General features: G+C 54.2%; 1 protein-coding gene across 2 annotated transcripts; it reads right to left on the bottom strand.

The window, feature by feature from the left end:
- Window positions 1–1,343: 1,343 nt before the first annotated feature.
- Window positions 1,344–20,132, bottom strand: PLPPR4 (phospholipid phosphatase related 4). Of its 2 annotated transcripts, XM_087828251.1 has the most exons (7): window positions 20,055–20,132; window positions 11,693–11,878; window positions 8,552–8,681; window positions 6,202–6,397; window positions 5,510–5,567; window positions 4,175–4,348; window positions 1,344–2,666 (listed from the first exon to the last, which is right to left on the bottom strand). In XM_087828251.1, the coding sequence occupies exons 1-7, from the start codon at window positions 20,130–20,132 to the stop codon at window positions 1,344–1,346; spliced, it is 2,145 nt and encodes a 714-aa protein (XP_087684377.1). The 2 variants fall into 2 exon arrangements, with proteins under 2 accessions (XP_087684377.1, XP_087684378.1); XM_087828252.1 differs by lacking the exon at window positions 4,175–4,348.
- Between the last annotated feature and the right edge of the window lie 1,388 nt (window positions 20,133–21,520).

Below are 21,520 nucleotides of genomic sequence, written 5' to 3'. Positions count from 1 at the left end.
AGCTGGAGACACCTCCACATGTTTCGTTTTTCTCGCCTTACTGGTAACACCGTTTCCTTGGTATAGACTGGAAGCTTCATTCCCGGCAGATGGCAAAGGCCGCCGTTTGCATACGAAGCACTAAAACGGTGCCTCTTTAGATATTTTGAAAAAATACATCCTTAAGTTTGTCCTGTGAGATACTTTTGTTATCGGTTTGCGTTTCTTTCAGACTCTTCCTGTGGGTGTGGGATTGACAAAAATAGGGGAAAAGGTGAGACCCACCGACGGTAGCTCTAACTTACTGGTTATCAGGATATTTAAAAAAGTGGATCATCTGGAACTAAGTGGGATTCTTGGATTACTCGTTAAGATAGCGACCTACGCAGCTGGCGATGTAACCCACAATGTCGAGTTTGGGTTCGGATTTCTCGTTTATAAATTCACAGCAATACATTTTGCTCAAGGAATGTCAGTGGTTATTTCCGCTTTAAAAAACAGAAGGAAATGTCTATAACATCAAAAAAATTTACAAATCAATAAATAAAGGACAAGCCATAAAATACAAAATATGATCACAACCACTTCAAAAGACTCTCTAAAGTGATATATATATATATATTTTTTAAGTTATGCAGATTTGCTCACTAAAAGCCAGATTCTGTATCAGCAGTGCCTACACTTAAATAAAAAGCCGCAGAAAATAAAAAATAAAATGATGCAGAAAAGTACTAGCTATTCCCTTTCACTGAAAATACACAATTTCCTGTTGTGGAAGAAAGCATAATTTCGAGGGGGAAAAATGCACACAAACCTCTGCACGTGCGGACGGTGCGGGGCCACGGTGGGGGAGCCGCGGGCGCCCTGGTCCAGCGTCTTCAGGGGGGTGAGCCCGCACCGCCGGCCGGGGCGCCCGGGCGCGGACTCTGCAGAATAAATATATAAAACCGCATGGCCTCCGGGTGGGGAGCCCGCCCTGGGTCCCCACAGCTAACTAGAAAGAGACAAGTCCCTAAGGTTGGCACGGTCAGGGAGTGACGCGGGACCCCCGGAGGGACCGCGGCCTGGAGGTGCCCCGCGCAGGCTGCTGGAGCTTGGAGACGGGTGTGAAGGAGACGTCGCGCCATCGGGCGGCCCGGGGTCCGCGTTGTGCTTTTCCCTCCCCTCGGCGTGAGATCCGCAAGCTCGAGGGTTTCAGTTCTCAAGAGTCACCGAGTCCCGGGGCGATGAGGGTGGGTGAGCCAGTCGGGCGCCGGGATTCCCCAGGGCGTGGGGCACGGCGCGGGTAGAATCAACCGTGGTCTTTTTTTGGGGGGGGGGTGAGGCGGGTGGGGGGCGCTTGCCCAGAGGACTGGAGGCCTCGCTCAATCCTTGTAAGCCCGGGTGGGGGAGGTCCCCTTGTAGAAGATGTTCCTGGTGTTCTCGGGGCTGTTGCCCCTCTCGGGGATCAGGATGATGTTGCCCTTCCTCCGGAGGGTGGAGTCGCGCGAGGAGGAGACCGACAGCGTCTCGGAGCCGACCTCGCTGCCCTCGACGGGCGTGACGCGGATGGTGGCGATGGCGTGGTGCGGGTGCTCGCCCCCGTCGATGTTGCTCCTTTTGCGGTCCCCGGAGCCGAACGTGTCCCTCAGGGCCTCGCAGCTCTCCGAGTCCCTGTTGAGGTCGTTGAGCTCGTAGGTCTGACGGAGGACGCCCTTCTCGGGGGCCTTCCACTTCCAGGAGCCGCTGCCCTCGCCCTCGGTGGATGGGATCTGCACGACGGGCCTGCTGTTCTCGGGGTGCGCCTCCACCCGGACGATGCCGCCGGGCTCGTGGTCCGTCAGGGCCTTGTAGCGGATGGAGCCCGTGCAGGACACGGCGCCGCCGTCGGCGGCCTTGGGGCCGCCCTGCAGGACGCCCTGCTGCTTGGACATGGCGATGACCTGCATGATCCGGGGCTGGCTGTTCCGGCCGCAGGTCACCGTCTTCTCCGCGGCCTTCAGCCACTTGGCCCGGGCGGAGCTGCTCTTGGGCGAGGCGCCCAGGTTCTCCTGCGTCTCCTCGGGGATGTGCACCAGCTGCGAGGACCCCGGGCGGGACTGGATGGACACGCGGGGCCCCCCGGGCACGCTGTTGTTACACACGGGCCCGGCGCCCGGCTGGATCTTGAGGTACTGGTTGCCGGGCCCGTGGTGGTCCCCGTTCACCCCGACCCTGGACGGCTCGGAGCTGGACCTCAGTTCTACCGACCTGGGCGGCGACTGTCCCGGCTCAGCCTCTATGACCTGCAGGGACAGCTTGCGGCTCTCGTTCTTGCACTTCCACTGCGTGAGCAGCTGCTTGGAGCGCGCCGAGTCCATGGACGCGTGGATGCTGGCGTTTCTCCGCACCGGGTCTTCCACCGACGGGGTGTTGGCCCTGGGCAGCGTGTTGCTGAAGGTCACCATGTTCTCCTTGCCCATGGGGCTCCGCGGGGTGATGATCTCCACGTCGGCGTTGGCCCTCTTGAGGCTGGTCAGCGAGCTGGCGTCGCGGGGGTTGCGGGCGAGGATGGCCTCGGTGTGCGCGATCCCGTCGGGGCCGCTCCCGTTCTTCGCAGCCAGAGCCCGGCCGGCGTCGGGGTTGAGGTCGGCCAGGGAGCGGAGGGCCTCTCTGTGCTGGAACAGGCTCTCCTCGCTGGGCAGGAAGTTCCCCACGGCGTACAGGCCCTGGGCGGGAGGGACGGTGAGAGCCTGCGCCAGACGCGCGCCCCGGGACCCTCTGCCCCCCCCACCCCGCAAACGACGTGCGCTCTCCGGACACCGCGGACAACGCAGGGCGCACGACCGCCACCGAACCCGCCACCACTGGGGGACTCGTGTGTCAGTTGCATCACAAGTCACCGGATAACCTTCAGAAGTATGGAGCCCACTTTTTAAAAAGTGAACATACTGGGCCGACACTGTGGTTAATAAAATTATCCAGGTTTCAGGTGCACGCTTCTGTAATCCACCATCCGTCCGGGGTATTGTGTGTTCACCCCCAAGTCACCCCCTTCCATCACCCTGACCCCCCCGGCCCCTTCCCTCTGCTAATCCCCACATGCTCGTGTCTGTCTACCAGGCTGCTATTAAAAAATTGTTTTTTTCTTAATCCCTTCACCTTTTCCACGGTCCCCCCTCCCCATTGTATTTTATTAGCTGGAATTTCTCTCCTTTCTCCATCCCACTGGATGTTTTTGTTCGTTGAATCCCCTGCATGTTTTGAAAAAAGTCAGACAAAGAGAGAGAGAGGCAATTAATTTCTGTTTTTCAAGGCAATTAATTTTTTCTGGGCTTTGGAATCGCCTGTTGAGGGGGCACCTCGGGCGGCTTACGGGTTTACGTTGCCTCCCGAGCTCTATCGCCCCTTGCAACGGGCGCAGAAGGGGCGCGGAAAGTGGCGAGTGACAGGTCGTTCATGACACGGGTTTTGCAGTGAGGCGGGACGTGTGCCCGGTGACAGTGCCCGCGAGCACACGCCTGGGGAGACGGGGCAGAGACTGTCGCCGGACGGGGGCCCCCGCGTTCTTTCCCGGTTTAAACTTGGGTCTTACGCTGGGAAATGACAGTTGGTCAGTTTCCTGCTATGACCCTGAGCGGGAGCCAGATTTTATTAAATCTTGTTAAATCTTTATTAAATCGCACACAGGCTCTCCATGTCTTGTTTTTGATTTTGGGGGGTGCACATTTGGAAAAGACTAAAATTCCGATTCAGGATTTTCACCCTTTCACACACAGAGGATTGAACGAAACCCTGCCGGATTTTCGGGTTTTCGAGATGCGCTGTTCAGAGGGAAAAGCAAGCGCAGATTCCCGTTCGTGTGCCGACTTCAGTGGACGGTGGCTGCCATGTACTTTTCCAATCAAACCAAAAGAACCCCATGGACTTAGCATTTCATAGGGTAACTTAACCTACGTCTGTAAAATTACGGCCGCCCCAGGCTCCTGTGCGTGCGCGTGTGTGAGGCTAAAATGCAACCACCCTTCTAAAATCACACTTCCCGGCCCACGTGAGAGTTTAATGAGTTATTTTACTGACAGCGGGATACGCGCTGGCCTAGAACGGAGATGCGTCCAGAGGTTCATCTCAGGCGTGGAAATTATGTTTCAAGTCAACGGTCGCAGTGCAACCTGTTCTAAGTGCAGGTTTTCTGTTGAAGCGGCGGCTTATCCCTTAGAGACCGCAGGTCGCTTACCAAGTACAGAGCGATTCCCCCTCCTATCAAGAAGCCGCAGTAGACGTCCACCGGGTGGTTCTTGTACTGGGTGATGCGCGTCAGCCCGCAGATGATGCCGCAGATGACGAAGGTGAAGACCAGGAGGGGCTTCAGCAGCTTCGAGGAGTCCGTTAGCGTGGAGTTGAAGTACATCTGAAAAAAAGGAGAAAGAGGTCAGGTGGGAAAGGTCATTTTACTACGACATTATCGTCACGCAAACAGGTGGACCCCGCGGTCTGACCGCGGCAGCGCTGTTGCTGTTCCACGCCCGCCCTGTCTGTGTTCCGGACCCGAGAGGAAGGACGCGCAAGAGAGCTCATCCGATAAATAACATCATTTGACTACGAGGGAGTCTGGAAAAAATAAATAAACGGAAGCAGCACAATTAGCCACAAACTGTTTAGTCTCCAGGTTGCTCGTCATGATTTCAGCTCATTTTTCTCGCATACGAGCTCACGAGCTATTGTATTAATCAGCTACGGTGATGATTCCCTGGCAGCGACTATGAGATGACCCTGAGCCAGGACTCACGGGAGCAGAGACGCTGCAAGTCAAGCTTGTGCACGTGGACGTGTGGACTGGACACGATTCTGTCAGTTTTAGAATCTGTAACATTCACGGGGTCCACAGGCCCCCCCGTGAAGTGTAACGTGACATTAAATGGGTGCTGGGCTAAATAGTAAGTGACACGGCTGTGTAGGAGAATGGTTTACTATAACATTGTCTTTTTAAAAACACGTCCTTATTGATTTTAGAGAGAGAGGAAGAAAGGGGGAGAGACATTGATTGGCTGCCTCCTGCACGCCCCCAACTGGGGGTTAGGCCCACGGCCCTGGGCACCTGCCCTGACCGGGAATACAACAGCGGCCTTTCGGGGCACAGGACGGCGCCCTGCCAGCTGAGCCACACGGGCCAGGGCTTTCAACACTGTTTATAGCAGCATCTGATTTATTTATTTTTTAAAATATATCTTTATTGATTTCAGAGAGAGGAAAGGAGAGGGAGAGAGAGAGACAGAAACATCAATGATGAGTCATTGGGGATCGAGCCCGCAACCCGGGCATGTGCCCTGACCGGGAATCGAACCCCGATCGCCTGGATCCCAGGTCGACGCTCAGCCGCTGAGCCACGCCGGCTGGGGCTACAGCATTGTTTACAGCAGCGTCGAGTTCCGCTCCCGATGCTGGGCCGAAGGGCCTGCACTGAAGGCTCCCGTCCCGTCATCACAGGGCTGCCTGCAGGGCCCGGGAGGAGGCCGCGCTCGTTCCCGACTTTCTCTAGGACCCAGGCCGACGGGAGAGACCCGCTACTCACCGACACGTACACAGCGGCGAAGGCGGCGAGGGTCGCGTGCTGGGACGGGAACGATTTCCTGCCAAAGGAAGACAGTCAGGTTACGCCGTCTGTTCAGACCCGCCGGCAGCCACCGCCTGGGGAACACCCACCGCGCGGTTCAGACGCCCGGCTGAAGCGCCACAGGCAACAGCAATGGCTTTAACCCCTGCTCCGCCCTCTGGAGAACTGAGAGGCGACACGAGCCCGGCTCAGCGCCGTTCCTGTGAAAGGCCCGGCGACGCCCTTCCCGCGGGAGATGCTGACCCTGCCGGGTCCCCTCGCCGCACCACTGGGGTGACGGCTGCAAAGAGCAACGACTGGAAGAAACGATCACTCTTCGTTCTTATTAGAACTATGTTGGTTAAAAGCAAAAGTTCCTAAAACCTACGATAAACCGACTGTGACAACCGAAAAGCACAGTCCAGGGTGGATCACAAACCACGAGTGAGGTTTGGCGGCAGGAAGGCGAGTGGGAAAGCGTGAGGCTGAAATTCGGAGACAGAGGGGAAGACTTGGAACGAGCCACCCATGGGTGTCTACGGTATGTTACCAAAGAGATCACTGAACTGAGCAGAAAAAGAGTCAAAATCATTACGACCGAAAAATGCCTGCCTCGGGCGACCCGCTCGCTGGGAGTGACCGGCGAACACCGAGGAGGGACATTCCCTCACCTGCCGCTGTTGATGACCGTGAGGTCGGCCCCTGAGCAGATATCTTCCACGACGTAGGAGTTCTCCTTGCAGGACACGTTCAGGGAGGTGTAGTTGGGCTTGCACACGGTCAGGAAGTACGGCGCCTGGTACCCCGTGGACAGCTGGATGATGTCCGTGATGAGGGCCGTGGAGCACAGTCCGAACACGTGCACACCTGGGAGCGAGAGGAGAGGGGCTGTCACCAGGTCAGGCTGGCGCTGCTGCTGGTCGCCGTCAGCCGCCTTTATGACACGTGAACACGTCAATCTCCGGATCTCCCAGATCGACTTCCCTGAGTCCATCTCGAGACTGAGGACACAGATAATCCTTAAACTTCTCAACAGATACTCAAGGTCAACAGAATGGCAAAGAGGGTCCTCCAAGGAGTCATTTGAAGTGTTTTTGTCATTGTGGTTAACTAAGGCCAGTTCTCAATATTATTCACCGCAGGCCACGCGTCAGGCACCTGGAACATGTCAAGGTGACCAGTGGGGGTAAATATGGGGAATGAAGCAGAATAAAAAATAATTTGAAACTGCTTCGCATGTTTGAGCTGCCAGGGCTCTGTCCCCCGTAGCTAACTCCAGCCACAGTCGCCACACCCTGGGAATGGGTCCTGACTCCCTCCAGGCTGTCGGCACGCCCGCAATGCGCACTAACGCAGAGGGGGCAAGCGGCCCTGTCCTGGAAGCAGTGATCACGTCCTGGGCAGGGCTGCGGGGGCCTGAGCCGCCTGCCTGCTGGGAATTCAGAAACTATGTTCAGGTGTCTCCCGGTCCCAGGTCTCTCTCTCTTCTGTCTCCCAGAGCCGGTCCCGAGTCTAGACTCGCACAGCCTGCGGCCCCTCCCGCACTCGCCCACCAGTCCCGCTCCGGCCCTTCCGGCCTTCACCTGGGGCGTGGGCCCTGCTCACACGCACACGCCCTGAGCTCGCCGCCTCCTCTACACGTCTCGACACCTCGATTCCCTGGCACCTCCCGGCCTGGATTCTGACCCCTGGTAGTGAGCGGCACGTGGATGGTTCCTCAGTGGACTCCCCCCGGCCAGGATCGCTGGCCCGCACGCCACTCTGTCTTCCGTTTTCCTCCTCTGCTTTTTGTCACCGAGCAACCACTCTACCAGGTCCTCCTCTACCCGTCACCTGGGGTCCTGGACATGGGACCTTTGTTCCTATATTCCAGCTCCTAGCGGCAGACAAGGTCTTAGAGGGGAGTGTAGAGAAGAGGGGAACGCACCCCTTTCTACCTTTGGAGAGAGAGAACCTCCAGATCCCCAAGGGTGGGCTTCCGGGGTTGGGGACACTAGAGTGACATGGTCCCTCCTCACAGCTGGAAGGCTTCTCAGAGAGGTTACGTGCCTCTTTCCAGGAGCATTTTGCGCCATTAGGGAACATTTCTCCGGGATCAGCTCTATGTCCTGAAGTTTTACCACCTCGCTTCAGTCCGAGACGCTGCCACGGGGCCGTTCTCGCCTCCCTGCCTCCCTGTGCCTTGCTTAGTGAGCAGGGTCTGGACCATGATTCAGACCTGACTCTTCCTCTGGTGGGGAGATGACTGTATTTAATTATCTACTAGGTACAGAATGAAATCACCTGTTCCCTTGAGATGACAGGTTACAAGTAAAACAACTTTCTCCTGACTTACTGGGGATGACTGTAGAACATTCGTGTTGGCGTTAGGCGCTGTGGCTTCTCGACTCGCTTAAAAAAAACAAGCCTGTGACTCAGAGAACATTAAAATGTTCCCATGCCAACCAGAAGAGGCGGAGGTGGAGATATGCTGGTCTGAGACAGATGCTGGTTCGCTAGGCCTATGGGTTTTCTCATAAAATATAGGAGGTAGACTTAGGGGACATAATCAAGGAGAAATAGCCACTACGCAGGGCTACAGTGACATCTTATGGGCAGTAATTTCTGGAAGAAGACATTCCAGACAACCGGCATGGAATCACTGACGGGACCTAAGTCATTTCCCGAGAGTTGTCCATTCCTCCTGGCCAGCTGACGCTCATGCTCCACTTTAAAAATGAACACAGATCCAGCGAAGCCGTTGTAAAGTAAATATGTGCTAGATCTAAGGCAAAAATATGTTGACCTAGCTCTCAAAGCAAGGACTGTAACTGTAAATAGCACATTTCAGATGCAAAGTCCAAATTGGGGTGCATGAACAGGTTGGTTTTTTGTGGGTTTTTTTTTGGTATAATATAAAACTCATCGTGTACCAGAAATGACACATCTAAATTATAGCTTTAAAGACTTAATATCTGTAATTAAACATAACATTTCTATTTGGAAACGCCCATCCCCTCTCTCTGTGGTTCCCGCACCCACCGACGAATCTGACGGCCCTTCGCAGGAAGGAGTTGAAGTTGCAGCCGCCGGCGTTGATGTTGGGCTCCAGCCCGGCGCCGGGCCTTCCTTTGGACACGCAGCAGTAGAGGATCCCCTCCCCGACCATGATCTGCAAGACAGGAGGGCGCAGAGTGGGCGCAGGCCCGGGGGGGACAAGCTACCCTGCACACGCAGTCCCGCCGCACGAAGGGCTGTTTTCCGAACGGCGTCCGAGGCGCGATGGGTTTCTCCGGAGCGGTCAGGCCACGGGAGAGCACCGGCTGGGTCTTCTGAGCCCCGCGTGCCGGCCAAGGGCGTGATGGCATCTGGGGTTTCCCTGCGGGATCCGCACCCGTTACCGTCACTGTGGGATTGTCGCTGGCTAATTACCCTGGGCGCTTGGGCTGCTAGTCACTCTATAAGAGAAGCGAGATCTGAAATTATGAGATTTATTTACGCAAAACATCTGAACTATTTGGGATTACTGTACCTAAGAGATTATTGAGTCTGGGGGTTACTGTGCCTAAGAGATTATTGAGTCTGGGGGTTACTGTGCCTAAGAGATTATTGTGACGTTGGAATTGATTTGCGTAAACACGGGGAGCTGAGAACAGCAGGGCGACGTGAGATGCAGGCAGTCCCTTCAGTGTAAGTGGTCACATCACTTTAAATATTACAACCATGATTGGGGCTGAAAGAGATTTTCCAGGGGAAACATCCCAGTTCTCAATTCCAGCTTAACATTTATTTTATGAAGTATTTAAAATGACAGGCTTTTAAAAACTCAAGACAGGGATCCCTTGACTTTCTGCTTCAGATGTTCAATCTGCTATCGTTAGTTTTCTAGGTACTATGGTGTCTGTGCAATTATAAAGAATCTTAATTTATATAAAAATAATTTCCTTAATGAAACTCTACCTATAACCATTTATGTGTGAAAACCATGCGGCATAGATAGACTTTTAAGATCAATCGTAGAGAAATAAGCCAAAGGATTTCTTTTCCAAATCATTGAACACTGAGTCAGTTCTACATCTTGAAAAGCACCATCCTACATCATCTCTTTAAGGCTGGCATGGAGACACACAGGTCCATGTTCTGCTGACGCACCACCACATGGAATAACAGAACGGTTGTCTCAAGCTGATCGAAGCAAGAAAATCAGCCACTCATTCCCGAAACGCATTGTCATATGGCTGAGAGTGGATTTGTCTTCAGGTCTTAGGTAACAATCCTGTGAATAGTTTTGGCCCTTTTTAATTATACCTGTAATGATGACGCCCTTCTCCTCGGGAACACTAGGTTACATAAAAATTTATATATTTGCAATACTTTCATAAAGATACATACTTTGCAATACTTTAATAAAGATAAATTAAAAAAGAGAATTTATTGGTACTGTGCCATCAGGAAGATGCGTCTTATCACGCAACACAACAGCCGTGGCCTCAGTGACCTTGAGATATCAGGAGATTTTTATTAGTTGCTCAATATGCCGAAACTGCAGATGTCCACACTGGGCTCTCAGCTATTTGGCTCGACTGTAGATAGAGGTTTTCTTTTTGTCAGTGTTCTGACATCACCCAACTGTCCCTCCCTCCAAGGAGCTCATCCGTTTTCTCCTCACGCTCCCAGTCATTTAACCTTGATCTCGTTGTCATTACGTGAGTTTTCAAAATGACTTCATGTGATTTAAAGGTAGAATCTCCTCAGCAGGCTCATCAGCAGTCATACAGTCTTTTATTTATTTTGTTTCAAACAAACCGATCAATACATTTGCCCACTGCACCCCCACTAGAGGAGATGCTTTCTAGTGTGATGGACTTAACGCATATACTCATTTTGCTCTTGTAAAAGGAGTGGACATGCCGATTTTTCATGTCCTTAAAGAAATGACAGGAAACTGAAGTTGTTCTGAGCAACAGAGCACTTTAACTTTGTTGTCTTAGTCTCAGTCTCAGCTGCTCCAAGCACATCGTTAATGGTTCCAATCAGCCCGGAGTCGCTGGAGCTCAAACAACTCATTGATTTTCAAAGCGTTCTGAGACCTTCTACATAGGATAAAGTTCTTTGGAAAATTAGGTTCTAATTTTATCTTCTGAGAGCAGTTGGTGTGATTTATTTGTAGTACAAATAGCATGTTATGATTATTTAATATAGGGGGGAAAGTTTAGAAAACAAATCACAGCTAATAGAAGTACAGACTTAGGAGGTCTGCGCCGAGACTCCGCTGAAACTGCTGATGTGCTGAACCGGGGTAGGGCGGTTCTTCGGGGAGTGTTGTACAGACACTGCTCAAACACAGCTTTTTATTTAGTAACCACCTCCTCTGACATTCATGAGCACGAGGAAAGCAAAGTAAGAGTTCCTCCGGCTAGAAATAAATATTATTAACCTTGAAACGTGTTTATGGTCCTTTAGGTAGGATTCTGGGGGCACGAGAGACGGTGGGAAGGCTTCACCCGTCTTATTTATTAATGAATTTATCAAAACGCATGTTATTCATGTATCTGTTAGCAAAGTGAAAATCATTATGTTTTTAATTCCGTTCCAGTAGCGGAGGGCATTTTTTTATGTTACATATTTTAAAGTGCAGGGGCCTGTTCTGAATCCAAAGTGTTTTCTGAGTGTGTGTGTGTGTGATGGGAGTTGTGCCCTCTTTATAGTCGTTGATATGCGGTGCTCAGAGTCAATAAAAAGTGCTAATCTAGTAAAAAAAAGAAACACGAAGAAATATCAACATGCACTTTTGAGAAGAAAGACTGTTGGCTAAAAATCATTCATTTCCCCCCACTTCCCCGCGCTTCAGACGCCCTATAAACACACGGAAAATGCATTAACGAGCAGGTGGGCCAGAAACGCCACAGTAGCCACTCAAGAATGATGCAGTTTCAAACGCTTTTCAGAATGATTTATAAAAGCACACCTCAGAGAACCATCATTTTTGCAGCCGTATGACCTTCTCGGACCATTCGCGCCCGTGGGTTTGAACTGTCAGGTAACCCACGGGAGGCTGTCGGAGTCTCGCAAGGACTCGGTCGCTCTGGGCCAAGATCTAGACTCACTTTCCGTTTGCTTGTGACCCGTCTGCTACCCAGCGCGGCCCTTCCTGGTCTCCCGGCCCCGCACGCCCGTTCTCACCGTGATGGCGGGCGCGGCGAAGGCCAGGCTCAGCAGCATGAGGAAGGGGATGGCCTCCTGCGTGGGCTCGATGTAGGGCATGCTGAGGCTGCGGTCGTAGCAGCTGAAGCCGGAGTGCACGGGCTTGAAGACATCGGTGAGCTCGAGGAAGTACAGGCTGACCACCGACGACGCCAGGATCGGCAGCTGCGGGGGGGACACAGAGCGAGTCCTCTGACGCGGGCCGCGCCCAGAGCCCGTGCGTCTCGGAGGGGGAACCGAGCGCGCGTGTTTCCCCCCTTCCCTCACCACTGCCTCCCAATTGCAGAGTTAAAGTCACTCCTAAGTACTACTTTTTTTAATAAAGAATTTTTAAAAAATATGTTTTTATTGATTTGAGAGAGAGGGAGGGCGAGGGAGAGAGAAACATCGATCGGCTGCCTCCTGCACACCCCCCGCTGGGGATCGAACCTGCAGCCTGAGCAAGTGCCCTGAGCATCAAACCGGTGGCCTCTTGGTGCACCGGGCGGCGCTCAGCCCACTGAGCCGCACCTGCCGGGCCGAAGGCACTATTGCTTCTGCCTTCAAAACACGCCTCCAGCCCGGCCGGGCGTGGCCCAGCGGTTGAGCGTCGACCTGGGATCCAGGCGATCGGGGTTCGATTCCCGGTCAGGGCACATGCCCAGGTGTAGGCTCGATCAATGACTCTCTCATCATTGATGTTTCTATCTCTCTCTCTCCCTCTCCTTTCCTCTCTCTGAAATCAATAAAGATATATTTAAAAAAAACAAAAACATGCCTCCGGTTCACCTACCTGTACGAGTAGGTGGCTCTGAGCCACCTTTGCTCCGGGATCACCTCCTAACTGGTCTCCCACTTTCGCTTTTACCTTCCCCACCCCACCCAACCACCCAGAGGCTGCCAGAGTCTCTTTTACTCTGTTTTATAGATTCATTTGTTTTTAAGACTGATTTGGACAAAATACTTATACTGCTTGGGGAAAAATAATTTTATACATTGTCTTCCTATGCCGTAATTTATACTGGACAGCGTAATGAATTCAGTCACAATGTTTACTTCCCACATATTTGTCTTCAAAGACATCTTTCATCTTTGAAATGCTCAACCACGGAACTTTCTTTCTAATGGAAGAAATTTCACAGATGGCACGTGTGAATTTTGGCGTAGAGATATACACAATAAAACCACACAGACATCTTTCAGTTACACTTAAAATGATATTTAAAAGAGATTCAAAAAGGTTTATATAATCATGCATGAGGACATTTGTTCTCTAGTTATGTTGTATCAAGGGAACAAAGGATGAGCCACACGATTTTTGTGCATTAATACAGAGGAGGGAAACTACCCGAAGGTTCGAAAACAGTTTCAGAAAGGAAAGATTGACCCTTATAATTACCACCTGCCGAGGAGCTTGTGAGTAATGAAGACAGAGCGATTTTTAAAGAGAACATTCTAAGCGTCAGAGAACAGGGTGTATCAAAGATATATTCCAAAAGACTACACTGGCTAGATAATACTAATTTTTTACACCGATTTAAAAAAGACAAATAAACCTACAGTGCTGTCAATCGCGCTGAAACATTTCGTGCAATCTACCCTGGCGTTTTATCTGGGTCACACAGCTCACTTATTTTTAGCACGTTGATCATAAGGAAGACTTGACTTCTCACTGGAGAGTTCACTTTGCTCTCAGCCTCGGGGAGCACAGGTTGGTTCCATTCATCTCCGTTTTCCCCACCGCGCTGAACTCAGAGTCTCTGAGATCCCCTGAAACGGGGGGGTCATAGTCCCAGAGGCAAGTGGTCTGCAGGGGGTGTGTGTGTGTGTGTGCGCGCGGGCGCTTCTCTCAAAAAATGAGCATGCGTTCCAATTAGCATTTGTTTTTATACATGATATTCTAATGCATTCGTTTATCACTGTATGCACATTATAAAACATTCTTAAATGAGTGATACAAAAATAAAATCAGGGAAACAGACTCCTTTCCAGGGAGTCTAGTAACATTTAAAGCCACATAGAAAGTTTACTTTAGACAAGCAGGGGGTGGGCTGTAGGTAAGTGGAAAGACAAAGCTCACTTACCAGGACTGAGTCTGCGGGAGAAACTGTTAGCCAGGCTGTATACTTTTTATAATTCTTATAGACTTGAAGGGTCACAAGAATGAACGTGCCCACGATATTGTCTCCGTTTTACAAACGGGGAGACTGAGGCTTGGAGGAACTGAGTGACTCGCCCAGGGTTCCAAAGGTAATAAGCGGACTGACCAAGTAAAAGTTTATATTATTTTCTAACAGTGAAAAATCGGTATCTAACAGTTTGCTCTACCATAGCTTAAACAATTGCCTTCGCTGGCGTGGGCGCCTCACGTCACTAAAGCAGTTTTCTATGAAAATGGAAACTCTGACTTCTCTTTGGAGTCCGACCGGAGGGACCAGGCTCTGACGCGTGATGGGACTTGGTTAAGTGGCGGCTTTGCTTCGAGGCCAGGCCCGCGGCCCAGGCTCCGGGTGGGGTGGTTAAGTCGTAGACAGCGGATCTGCACATTTCCTCGCGCCCACTCCCAAACCACACCCTGTTCATCTTTCCCCCCAAATACACTGATTTTAATCTTAATTCCCGGCATTCTCACTGCTTTGGAATTTATACCTAAACAGTCTAATGCCAGCCTTAGAAGACGGTGCAGACACCATCTCTTTACAGCAGATAGGAAGGCGATTAGCCTCCTTCACGTCAATGAGCACAAACGAGTGTCTAACTACGACAGGAAAGGCGCCTCAACGCTAATCGTGTCCAGATGAGCACTGCGACCTTGGCGCCCACGTTCCCAAGTCCACTCGAGCACGAGGAAACCGCGCAGGCCGCAGTCACCCGCACGTACCTTTCTCAGCGAATCAATTCTGGGAGAAACCCTGGAAAGCCGGGGTGCTCATCACCAGGCATTTCCCACTTTAAATCCATTCTTCGCCTGTGGCCAACATGGGATTTTAGGCAAGTTCTGGGACCTCCCTGAGTCCCAGTTAGCAGGGGTAACATCTACTGCGCTGTATTTAAGGATCAATGAGATCAGGTATGTGAGCAGATTACATTAAGCTGTGATGGGAAATGCAAAGGTATTTTGTTAGCAATGGTGTAAATTGTACTCTAATCCTTCCACTGTTTTCTCTTCTCTCCTGTCTGTCAGAGCCTCATGCCAAGGGAAGTACCTGGGAAATTACCGGTGGGCAATTAGGCAACGAGAGAGAATATAGGAATATATCGCGTCCGAGCTTCTGATCTTTAGCTGTGCCCGGGCTTCCCAGAGAGCCTGGCAATGGGGAAAAGTAGGCGATCCCTCCCTAACAGCTTTAACGTGTTGGTTAATGCCACGCGGCCTCATGAGATGCCATGTGCACCCTAGGGATTTAGATAAAGCTTCCCACAGCTGCCAGTTTGTTCGCACGTAGAATCAGCACGACCTGTATTCGGAGCGCTGTGGTCCAGGGGGAAGCCTTCTAATCTAAGGAATTCTAGAAATAGTCATAATTAGGAACAGAGCCGAGCCGATAGTAACCATGCGTCCTGAGATAACCCGTCAACCTTTTCAAGCCATTCCTGGCTCATTTGTGACGGGAGAAAGGATCCAAGCAGATGTTCTTGGAGTACGTGGTTTTGATAGACTTCGCTCTGGAATGAGACACTTTTTCTTCTTTAAAAAAAAGAGAGTTTGCTTGAGAAACAGCCAAAAGAGGCACCTACTGGGTCACTGTGCCATGTACCTGTCCAGGGCACAATTCCATCCGTTACTCTGGGGGGGGGGCAGCAGTCACAGAGCCAAGCCCAGCAGCTGAGAGAAGAGACAAACTCTGTTCCACAGCTCAGACGGAGCCAGACGTGTTCCAAGTTCCTCCCGTCAGACCCCGAGGGGCTCGCCGAGCGGCGGTGGAGACGGTCGGCCTCCCACCCACTCGCTCCCTGAGTCCCGCGTCATCTTCGGAAGTAGGTCCTGGGGATGGAGCTGGAGGCGGACCAGCGCTCAGACCTGGCTCCTTCACTCCACTGCTGTGGTCCCCAGAAAGCGACTCAGCTCTCTGATTACATGTTGATGATTAACATCTGAGGATAAATACACCCTCTTGGCGCTCACTACCTTCCCACAACATTGCTGCCTTCTAGGGTGGTTCTCGGGATCAAAGATAATGGGTGCCCAGGGCCTGCCACCCCACTGACCTCAACTGGAGGCAGGTAGGAGCCGGTATTTTCTCCTGTGTGAGAAAAGCAGGACGGAGACCGTTCTGAGTGACTTGGCCATGGAGACGCGGTGGGATGGGTGGCACCCAGGAGCAGGGTTCATGTTCAGTATCTGGTCTTGGAATTTGTAGAAATGTCCTCATGGAGTCTCTAAAACTCAGGAATCTGTTCTGTTCTCTGCCCCCCCCCCCCCCCCCGGCCTTTTTTTTTCCATCAGAGGGCTTGGAGGAAAGCGTTGTCAGCTGAGCCACCCTGGCAGGGCTGGGAGTAATCTGAGACTCTCTCTCTCTCTGTTATCCAGAAAAGGGAGAAAATCTACAGCTACTATTTTGGTAGGTGCAGTGCAGAAATCTTAGGATTTTGTGCTTCCGACAGCTGCTAAAGTTTATGTAAAAGGACATAAGCCAACTATATTCCCCGGCAAGGAGACCACATGAGTTATATACTTTGCACATGGAACATGAGCTAGAACAGAAGTTTTGTGAATTGATGTGTTTGCTAATTAGGAATCTGGGGACACTTTCCACTGGGAAGAAAACAGTTGTATGAAGGTTTTGTCAAGAGACTACGATGTCAAGACCTGGTGTCCAGATGGACTACCCAGGGCATCTCTGCTCCCACGAAGTGTCCTGAGCTTCTGCAGGTAGTTGGGCCACAGAGAAGCAATGGCTGCTACTCCCGGACACACTGCCCAGTCACTGACCCCATAGTGACCGACCTGCATTAACCACGCCCTGAAACACATCCAGTGCCAAGCGCAATAGTCAAATGAGTGAAAACTTTCTGTATACTCTCAAGTCTGTTGTGTTTAAAATGTTCTGAACCGGTAATGCCTCAGATACTTTTATTTTATGCTTATTGGAGAAAGAGATGATATTCTGCTCCCTCCGCGTTTGTGTTGCCTATATGTAGAGGTGTTTGTGCGTGTAAAAGAAGACATTTCGAACTATCTGTATTTATAGCCCCATACAAATACCTTTGCCTATAGGTCAAACTTCTACCTCCATAAGGTGAACGTTGGATTAGTAATAAAAATGTGTGTCACAGTCCTAGCCCGTTCTGTGCGGTGGTTAGAACAGCAGCCCACAGACCGAAGGGCCTAATGTTCACTTCTGGTCAAGGGCATGTCCTCAGTAGCAGGCTTGTCCCCAGCCCCGGTCAGGGTGCCTGCGGGAGGCAACCATTCGATGTGTCTCTCTCACATGGATGTTTCTCTCTCTCTCTCCCTCCCTCCTCCCTCTACTCTCTCTGAAAAGCAATGGAAAAAATGTCCTCTGGTAAGGTTTTAGAAAAAAAAAAAGTGTATTTAGACCTAAAGCACAGCGTTTAAATGAAAAGAATCTCTTTCCCACTGATTTATCGAGAGCCTGTCTCTTTCTGGCTTAAAGGGTAATTTAGCATTTGTTTCTGTTAGATGCAGAGCTGATGTGAAGGCCCGTCTCTGAACAGGACAAGCAATGAGCGCGGAAGCGTGAGGCTGAGTGTCGCTGCCGGGTGCGGGGGGAAACGCGTTCAGACGCCCAGGCAGCCAGCCCCGCCTGGGAGCAGCGGGCCGGGACCTGAGGGGCCTTCCCTGACTCGCGTGGGCAGTGCTCAGGAGCCCTGCAGGCCCGGCCGCCTTTCCTTCAGTGGAGCATTCCTTCCCGCCCGCTTTCCCTTCCACCAGGGAGGGCCTGGAATGCGCTGGTTGCGGGACTTCCTTTTGCGCCCGCCTGGCCTTTCTTGAGCAGTGCGAAATGGAACCTCCAAACTGGCTCATAAAGTGAGGAGCCACATTGGGCGTCATAGGGTCGTTTCCGAATCGCCGAGCAATACCCGTGTATTTCATCCCTGGCGACCACAGGCCTCCTTACCCGTAGTCAGCTGCCTGCATAAACCAAAGGCGTAAGGAAAGTGCACTCTATCCACTAGCTTCATGTTTGCGTAACGTCAGGGATGGTGGTGAACTGGGACAAGATAACTTGTTTTTTAAAATTTTATTGATTTTTAGAGAGAGGAAGGGGAGAGAGAGATGTGAGAGAGGCGCATTGATTGGCCGCCTCCCACACGTGCCCCGACCAGGGCCTGGGATCGACCTGCGACCCAGGTATGTGCCCTTGACGGGGAATCGAACCCGAGACCCTTTGGTGTACACTAACCACTGAGCTACACCGCTGGGCTCACTTTTCCATTTTAACTACTAAGGCCTTGGAAGGCTCTGCTGTAAAGCGAAGTGTCCCCACCTTCCAGCATCTCACTGACGCGCTAGTTCCTGCTGTATCTGCCCACCCTCCGGGGGGGTTCACACTGAGTCCCCCGCCTGCAAGTGAGTCATCCCCAGGAGCTGGTACTGCCTCCTGCCAATGTCGCCCCCATTCGTAGAGGACCTTTAGCAGTTCATCGTGCATTTGAGCTTCAGGGGGATCATTTGCAATCCAGTTTGGGGGCTGTTACCTCCCCCCCAAGACAAAATGTCCTGAATGCTCACCCAACGCCATGAATTGTCTTCGAGGAATTGTCCCATAGCCGGCCCCGCCGAGGAGTCCCCGGGGGCCGACTGAGTGGGTCAGAGCGATGCATGGCCTGGGCTAGTCCCACCCCCAGGAGAGAAGTAAGGTCAGTGAGACGCTCACTCCCAGGGACGAGCTGCCAACCCATCCCGAGGCATTTTTACTGTTGACGTTCCGACGACGAGGGGCCAGCACCCCCAGGGTGCCAGGTGCCTCGGGAGCGCTCACCTCGGTTCCTCACCGGCACAGCCCTGACCCCTGGTCTGCGCCCTCTCACCAGGGATTCCCTGCTGCCCACGTGCTCCTTTAGGAAAACCTTTATCATCTTGGGGCAACACTGCCTCCACCACGGCCTCAAAGTCCCTTCTGAAGAGAGGAAGGGCAACCCGAATCTAACTACTTTAAATAAGCAGGACGCCTTCTTTCCTTCCCCGATTCAGGGGTGCAGGGGTCGCCCATCGTTTCTCTCGGACGTGTGCAGACCACAAGCGTCTTTCTTAAAAGCGAAACCCTTGAAAACAACCAGCGACTCCTAGGAGAAACTTGCAGATTCGCCGTTCCCGCGGAGACAGCCTGGCAGTGTCCCGCCCCAGGTGTCAGGGCGGGGACCGCCCCTCGCCACCCAGAGCCCCTTCCCAGCAAATGCAGGATCCACCCTCTGCCTCGCTGGCCAGCGCCGAGCCTCCATATTTGGCGGAGAGACGGGGAGGAGGGGGCTCATCATTCAGCGTCAGCCTTACGGTTCCCGTGCCATGCAGGCTCCGGCACTCGGAGCAGGTTCATGCCCCACACCCCCTGATTTCACTAAACCTGCGATGCGACGAACCTCCTGCTGGAAGATGCCACCCGAACGCCCGGGGCCCGGCGCCGGGAGGCTGCACCTGTCAGTCTCTGCCACCCTCCCACACACCCGCCCTCCCTTAGGTGCTGCATTCTGGTGGCTCAGGCTCGCGACGGAGACACTGCAGGTGGACGCTCATCTGTGACACTGCTCGGCGCAGGACACACCAGGCAAAATCAGATGATGTCACGCCTGTGATCCACGCACACACACACAGGGACACATACGTGTGTACACATGTGTACGTGCCAACCGTGGGAAAAAGCCCGTGGATGGATGCCTGGATCTGCAGACCCGATTTTAGAAGCCGATGTGAGCACCGTGGGTGATTAGGCCGGGAGAAGGGTTTTACGGTTTGGGGGTGTTTTTGGTCATAAAGCAGTCAGCAGCCCCAGCACCGTGCCCCCCCACCCCCGCCGCCCACACCCGGGCACCGCCGTGTGCATTTGAATTCTTAAAAGAAGCTCATATATTTCTAGACACAGGCTGGCAGATGGAAGACGCAAATCCCGGAATACGGGCACCACGGCCCCCCGGCCCCCGCCCCGGCCCGCGGCCCCCGCCCCCGCCCCCGCCCCCGCCCCCGCCCCCGGCCCCGGCCCGCACTCCCACAGGTACCTCTGCCCGCGGGCCAGCGCAGCGCAGCGGGAGGCACCGGCGGGGGCGCCCCGGGCAGGCTCGGGGAGCCCCCAAAGGCTGGGGGGAGGGGGCAGGCGGGGGCTGCGGGCCCCGGGCCCCCGGGCCAGGTCCCAGTCCCCCCGGCTGCCCGCAGCCCCGCAGGATGCCCAGGCCGCCGACCTACCTCCACGAAATAGAAGCAGGGCAGGAGCGTGACGCTGTCCTTGGTCACTTTGCCCTTCGGCCTCTCCTTCGCCGACATCCCGCCGCCGTCCCGGTGCCCGGCGGTGAGCTCCGCGCGGTGCCGCCTCCCCGCCGGCGGGCGCGCTGATGTCACATTCGGGGAGCTCGGAGCGCGGCGCCCGCGCGTCCCTGCGCGTCCCCGCGCGCCCCCGCCTGTCCCCGCGCGTCCCCGCCCCTCGCGCGCTGCCCGCGTCCCCCCTCCGCGCCCGCGCCCTGCTTTCCCCGCGAGGCTCCCGGCTCCCCTCCAAACTGTTGCTGCAGCGGCCTCGCTCCCCCCCTTCCCCTCCCACCGCCCCCGCCGGGCTGTGGGAACCTGACGTCAGGCTTGGGGACGGGGCGCCCCTGGGTTCTGCGGCACTGCACCCCGGAGCTGAGGCGCCCCCAGGGAGGCTGCGGGGGTCCCTGCGGGAAGCTGGCCTCAGGATCGCGGGGCCTCGGACGCCCGGCTCCTGCGCCCCCCGCGCCAGCGACGGGAACCAGCGGCTGTGCGGGGCTCAGGCGGAGCTGCTGCGTGGGGCACTGACCCCCCTCCCCGGGATCCTCTGCCAGGGGCCCCCCACAGCACCAGCCACCGGTGTCGAGGAACCGGATGGTCCCCTGCAGGGAGGGAGCAGAGGTGGGGCATCTCCCCTGAGCCCAAAGGCTGGGGCATGTTCTCACCTCATCTCACAGCCCAGGGCAACCCCAGTGTCACACCCCACAGCCCAGAGCAGCCCCAGTGTCACAGCCCACAGCCCAGGGCAACCCCAGTGTCACAGCCCACAGCCCAGGGCAACCCCAGTGTCACAGCCCACAGCCCAGGGCAACCCCAGTGTCACAGCCCACAGCCCAGGGCAGCCCCAGTGTCACAGCCCACAGCCCAGGGCAACCCCAGTGTCACAGCCCACAGCCCAGGGCAACCCCAGAGTCACAGCCCACAGCCCAGGGCAACCCCAGTGTCACAGCCCACAGCCCAGGGCAACCCCAGTGTCACAGCCCACAGCCCAGGGCAGCCCCAGTGTCACAGCCCACAGCCCAGAGCAGCCCCAGTGTCACAGCCCACAGCCCAGGGCAGCCCCAGTGTCACACCCCACAGCCCAGAGCAGCCCCAGTGTCACAGCCCACAGCCCAGGGCAACCCCAGTGTCACAGCCCACAGCCCAGGGCAGCCCCAGTGTCACAGCCCACAGCCCAGAGCAGCCCCAGTGTCACAGCCCACAGCCCAGGGCAACCCCAGTGTCACAGCCCACAGCCCAGGGCAACCCCAGTGTCACAGCCCACAGCCCAGGGCAGCCCCAGTGTCACAGCCCACAGCCCAGGGCAGCCCCAGTGTCACAGCCCACAGCCCAGCGCAGCCCCAGTGCCACACCCCACAGCCCAGGGCAACCCCAGTGCCACAGCCCACAGCCCAGGGCAACCCCAGTGTCAC

The sequence above is a fragment of the Miniopterus natalensis genome, chromosome 19 (assembly GCF_054644295.1).
Source record: "Miniopterus natalensis isolate mMinNat1 chromosome 19, mMinNat1.hap1, whole genome shotgun sequence".
Lineage (NCBI taxonomy): Eukaryota > Metazoa > Chordata > Mammalia > Chiroptera > Miniopteridae > Miniopterus > Miniopterus natalensis.
This window is presented reverse-complemented; position numbering and strand designations above follow the sequence as displayed.

Excerpts from the sequence above, each read along its gene's own strand:
- PLPPR4 (XM_087828251.1), bottom strand. The coding sequence starts at position 20,132 with ATGTCGGCGAAGGAGAGGCCGAAGGGCAAAGTGACCAAGGACAGCGTC. Across the intron at positions 11,879-20,054 it reads CCTGCTTCTATTTCGTGGAG|CTGCCGATCCTGGCGTCGTC; the intron begins GTAGGTCGGCGG and ends TCCCCCCCGCAG. Across the intron at positions 5,568-6,201 it reads ACGGTCATCAACAGCGGCAG|GAAATCGTTCCCGTCCCAGC; the intron begins GTGAGGGAATGT and ends TTCCTTTGGCAG.